Raw genomic sequence first — 5,993 nt, 5'->3', positions numbered from 1 at the left:
ACGAGTTAGTGTTTAGTCTTTACATGTTAACCCTCTAACGAAAATAACGGGTTAGTGTTTAATCTTTTCAAATAATTACGGGCTAACTTATTAAAATGTCATTAAAATTCATGACTTAACAACTCAACCCTCTAAACCCTAAACCCTAGCATTTCCCTCTTGATGGCCTCAACTGCACAACACTAATAACAATTGTGAGGATCAAGTGCTTAAAGCTACCACAAAACTTATAGCTAATAGTAAATGCATAACATTATTTATTTATACTTGTATTCCAACACTATATTTTGATGGTAGAATGCTTGGACTTGGCCTTTAGGACATCTCCAACGAGACGGCAAAACATCAAATCTGCAAAATAAAATAAAATAAAATAAAATAAATGTTGGTTTTCAACTCCAATGTATCGCCATATCGGCAATTTTTTTGCCATTCGTGAACATTGTTGCACCAAATATGGAGCAGCACGGTTCATCCACACCATTTTCTGGGTACATTTTTTATTCCTGTTTTGCACATGCTTTTATTTGTTAATTCCTTTTGTATCCTTTATTTGTTTTTATGTATTTATAGATTTTGTTAAATACTTAAACATAAATGTTATATTATTATAAATAAATTATAACATTTGAAAGATCTCATCAAGACGATTAAAACAAGACTAATATTGAATATAGATTAATTAAAATTTAAAATATATAAATGAAAAATAACAACATAAAAAATGTTACTAAAAATTTATTAATTATTATTTACATTAAATATTACATTTTATATTAAACTAATTAAATTCAAACTAATAAAAATTTTAAAATTAGAGAAACCATATTATTTTAGTGTAGAATGACATTTGACCTAAAAATTTAGTGTTTTGATGTAATGAGTTGGAGATTAATAAAATTTTGTGTAAAAATATGCTAAGAGTATTCTCTTTGAGTGTTTGATGTCATATTTGGTGGAAATTTGTAGTATTTTGGTCTTACTGTTTGAGCAGCCCTAAAATAGAAGGAACTGAACAGAACACGTGGGAATGTTAGCAGGCAATAAAATATATTCACAAACAAACACTTTCTAACGTTTAGTGAATATAATATAATATATTATCCTTTCAAAAATAATATAATATATTATAATATTATATAATATTGTCAGAACAAGCGCTCACAAAACAGCTATCCAAAAGTATAAAACATCAAGGATTTTTCACTATACCAAAAATTATAACTAGTATCGAAGATATAATTTTATTTCATAATACTTACATTACACAGTCTGTGTTGCGTTTCGATAACAGAAAGCTGGACTCGGTTCGCTAAACCTCTGCTCGTCAGATATTTTTTTCTTTTTTTGTACTGAATGTACATTATTTTACCGTATACAAGATATGGTCTACACAATAATGATTGTGTCTTGAGCATGTTCTAACCTTTAAGCCATATCATATTCAGATTAATCCCCATTCGCACCGGGTCAGCCCAATTAAGGAGCAAAGTGCTAGTCAGTTTAATTTTTCCATTCGAGAGGGGTTCAAACTCCCGAGCTCTTTTAATGAATGAAAGTGCACGGCCACACACGCCAACCAAACAGGTTTTGTTCACCAGTTTTAATATACAGGGAATAAATATATTATTATAGGAAAATGTAAGGATCCCATCCCTGTGGTTAAACGACATGCACGTCAGAAGATATCACATTATCACTTCATCGTGGAATTATTGGAAGAAGACTACATCTATCATCACTGATTTCCTGGTATTTATATATAGGTTCTCTGCTAACTTGCTAGCTAGATGCTGTGTTCTATCGCTTAAGCTAAGGTTTCTCTTCTCTTTCTTCTGCATATTGGTCCGCCAACTAACTCTGCAATGGTTAATTCATCATCTGCATGGCCGCCGCCGTCGTCTTCGAGATTGATGAGAAAAGGTGCATGGACCGAAGAAGAAGATAATCTTTTGAGGAAGTGCATTCAGAAGTATGGGGAAGGGAAATGGCATCTAGTTCCCCTTAGAGCTGGTAATTAATAATTAAATAATGTTACATACTTTATATATAATATGAATTTACCACTTCCATTATTTCGTGATAATATATACAAACATAACATACAATTATTGCAGGGTTAAACAGGTGCAGAAAAAGTTGTAGATTGAGATGGTTGAACTATCTTCGTCCTGATATAAAGCGAGGCGACTTCAGTGTGGATGAAGTTGATCTCATTATGCGCCTCCATCGCCTCTTAGGCAACAGGCAAGTTACTGGTGCATGAGATTATACTGTAATTAATTCCTACTATGTTTGCCTGAAGGGTCAATTTCGGCACCTGTTGAGCGGAGGTTAAAATGTCAAGTCCAGTATTCTGTCTTTCTAAAAGCATTCTCAATATAAGTTTTTTTTTTTTTTATATATAATTTTTGAAACAGTAAAAAACTAGGTTTTTGGTGGATTTTTCTCCTGCAATTAATGGTTTTTTTTGTGGGAGCCGCCCGGAGAGAGAATAGGAAAAACAAAGGCAGATGATTACGCTGGAGTACAAGAATACTATGCGCGGATTTTTTAACTTTTTGTGTTTTTAAAAAAAAAAAAATTGTTGCCTACCCTTTTTTCCCCTTTTTTCTTGCCCTTCTCTCTATTTCCTAATTGGCACCACAAAAACCACAAAAAAAAAAAACTAGAGTTATTGATGTTGCTCTAATGTTGCACTCCATGTACATGCTAAAACAAAGTTGCACCTTTGCTACTATCTATAACTTTTGGCGTCCTGTAACCTTAATGATACGAGAGCACAGGTCACGGGTTAATTAGCCTTAATCCTAACCTGCTAGTATGTATGGTTACATGTGTTTAGGTGGTCACTTATTGCCGGCAGAATCCCAGGAAGAACAGCGAACGATGTGAAGAATTACTGGAACACCCATATTCAGAAAAAGGTATTTGCCATGGCTAGAATGCAAGATAATTGGAAGGGAAAAGCCCCCGAAATCAGGGAAAACACCGTCGTTAGGCCTCGACCTCGGAGATTCTTAAACACCTCATTATCTCCGACGTCAAAGACCGGAAAAGCTACCGCCGTTACCTATGATGCTCAAATCCAAGGACACACGTTACCGCAGCCGCCGGAAGCAATAATAACAACATCGGACTTGGTAATGGAAAATGTTCAACTAAACAACACAATCGCGACTTTGCCGTCGGAATTAGAAACAACAACCTCGGACGACAGAGTCCGGTGGTGGGAGGATTTGCTCTTCGACAAGGAATTCAACGACGATGAAGGAAACGCGTGCATGCACGAAGGACAAGTCGGTTGGACTAACCTGCCAATTGATATGGACCTTTTGGAACTTTTAAGCTAAGCCTATATGGAATCTTTAGATTCAGTCAAGTAGGGTCGATTTCATTTTTAGTCACTCCACATTTAATCTTATTATTTTAATTAACTATATTGTGTTCTTAACTTAAATTTTATTTAAAAAATTAAGTTAAGGATGCAATGTGGTCAAATTAAAAAGGTATGATTAAATTTGAAAGTGCTACTAAAAATTGAAATTAACTCGAAAACATAAGTATTATATAAGAAAAACTCTTATGTTAAAATATCTATGATATTTTAATTGTCTTGTATGGGTATGCTATTATGATGGAGTGTATGCACTATTTTTTGTTACGTTGAATGTTATTATGTATGTTGCGAATGAAGCAAGCCAAAACGAAAATAAAAATGAAAAACAAAAAAAAAAAATACAGAACATAATGCAAAGGACATAATAAGGAGTTATTGACGTACTTTGGTGAAACTGTTGCATACATTTGTTGAGTACACGGCACACCAAAATAACGACTAATTTGGTGTACATGTGATGTGACAAAAACGTAATATAAATAATTTTGTCTGATAAAAAAAATAAATGAACAATATTTGTAAATTCATTTACCGTTGTACCATTATAGAAATATAGAAAAAAATATTAATATAATAATGACCTAAATCATTCCTAATAATGTAAAAGTATAATTAAAATATTGAATGTTGTTCAAAATAATCAAAAAAGATTAATTAATCAAAAAAAAAAAAGTAACCTAGATTTATTTTTTTTTATACCCAAGAAAATGATTTTCAAGGTTCCTTATTTGTAATCTTTGATGCTTAACTTATCTATGAATCTCGTAGCTTAGAAGTGGATGATTTGAGATTTTAGAGATTGGGGAAGAAAAGACATTCGATAGTAGGTATAAGAAGAAAAATAAATAAATGTTGCGCAATGTGTTTCAACATAAGAAGGGATTATAATTTGAAATTCATATTTTACCCATCTATTATTAAAATGTTTGTAAGTTTCCCGTTAGCATCAAGCAGAATATTAACACCAAGGACCAAACTCGTCACTTTGCTCATAACTGAGGGACTAAACTCAGATACGACCATAACTTAGGGATTGAGTCAAAACTTGGTTATAACTTAGGGACTAAAGATGCAATTTTCCCATAATAATAATAATAATAATAATAATAATAATAATAATAATAATAATAATAATAATAATAATAATAATAATAATAATTATTATTATTATTATTATTATTATTATTATTATTATTATTATTATTATTATTATAAGTTTTGGTGATAGGGGTTTATATGAAACAGACATTTGCAATGTCAAGTTAATTTAGTAGACATTGTGAGCGCTAGTCGGATCGGATTGTAATTTGTAAACAAAATTAAAGTTAGAGACTTGTATAAGAACTCGAAATTTAGTAAATAAACTCATAAGAAAATCAGAAATGTTTATCTGATATAAAGAGGAGAAAAAATCAAAATTTATATCTACCCCTATTATATAAACTACTCCGTACTTTTTATTGAATAAAAAGAACAAAAGTATCACTCTTGAAAATTATTAACAAACGAAATATATGCTCAAACAACCAATACCACTAATGTCACTCTTCTTGTTCGCCGCAAGTAGGAGTACGGTGTGCAATCGGTTAATCGGTCGATTAACTTAACCGAATTAATAAAAAAAATTAAATTTTTAATTGTTAATCGAACCGAAATTTCTACTACAATAGTAATCAAATCAAATTTTTTTTCAATTAATCAGTCAGTTAACCAATTAACCAACATTTATAACTAAATTTTGAGGTTCATAAAATTATAAATAAAAATTAACATTAGGATAACTGTACGCGAATCTGTAATATTGTTGTTTAATATTTAAGAATAAATAATATATATATATATATATATATATATATATATATATATATATATATATATATATATAATTTCAGTTAAGTATTTAATTAATTCGTTTAATGGATAATTTCAAATCGAATTAATCAACAATCGAAATTATGTAAAATTCATAATCATTAATCAAATCAAATTATATTGATTAAAATAATTAATCAAAATTCTTCAATTCCATCGATTAATTAATTTTCTACTGGAGTTCGTACACTCCTAGCCGCCAGGAGCTAGTTTTCTTGCTATGTTGTATGTTAGTACAATTTTCAAACAAAATACTATACATTTTACTAATATATCTGAAAAAATGTACATTTAAGTCAATGGTCCTACTAATGGGCTACAAAGCAATTATGGCCAACTGGAACAGGTCCATATTATTTTGTAATTGCTACAGTCGAAAACGTATCGGTGACGACGGTGAGTACTGACTAGTGACTACTGAGTATCTTTGCTTTTAAAGTTCAACAATGACAGGCAATTATTGTTCATTTTGTCTCTTTGTTACACTTCATTTGTCTCCATGTATAAATAAATAAATACATTATATATATATATATATATATATATATATATATATATATATATATATATATATAAAAGAATGTCACTTTCTCTTTCTAAATTATTCCTATATTCACATTAACCCCTCAATTATTTTAAAAATTACAATTTTTTTCCTGATATATAAAATTAACATTTGTATTCTTAATTTCTTAAAATAAATATTTCATTTATTTTTTTC

At 30.1% G+C, this 5,993-nt stretch overlaps 1 protein-coding gene across 1 annotated transcript; it reads left to right on the top strand.

Annotated features, from left to right (window-relative positions):
* The first annotated feature begins 1,788 nt into the window (after positions 1-1,788).
* Positions 1,789-3,660, top strand: LOC109177645 (transcription factor MYB75-like). The gene is made up of 3 exons (XM_019327060.1): positions 1,789-2,013; positions 2,118-2,247; positions 2,846-3,660. Exons 1-3 carry the CDS (start codon positions 1,866-1,868, stop codon positions 3,351-3,353), a joined length of 786 nt encoding a protein of 261 aa, XP_019182605.1. The 5' UTR covers positions 1,789-1,865; the 3' UTR covers positions 3,354-3,660.
* The last annotated feature ends 2,333 nt before the right edge of the window (positions 3,661-5,993 follow it).

The sequence above is a fragment of the Ipomoea nil genome, unplaced genomic scaffold (genome assembly GCF_001879475.1).
Source record: "Ipomoea nil cultivar Tokyo-kokei standard unplaced genomic scaffold, Asagao_1.1 scaffold0805, whole genome shotgun sequence".
NCBI lineage: Eukaryota > Viridiplantae > Streptophyta > Magnoliopsida > Solanales > Convolvulaceae > Ipomoea > Ipomoea nil.
The sequence above is the reverse complement of the archived record's forward strand: the minus strand, read 5'-3'. Positions and strand labels throughout refer to the sequence as shown.

Bases quoted from the DNA above. Each gene is read 5' to 3' on its own strand.
- LOC109177645 (XM_019327060.1), top strand. From the start codon at position 1,866: ATGGTTAATTCATCATCTGCATGGCCGCCGCCGTCGTCTTCGAGATTG. The intron at 2,014-2,117 runs GTAATTAATAAT...CAATTATTGCAG, and splicing joins TCTAGTTCCCCTTAGAGCTG to GGTTAAACAGGTGCAGAAAA. The intron at 2,248-2,845 runs GCAAGTTACTGG...ACATGTGTTTAG, and splicing joins CATCGCCTCTTAGGCAACAG to GTGGTCACTTATTGCCGGCA.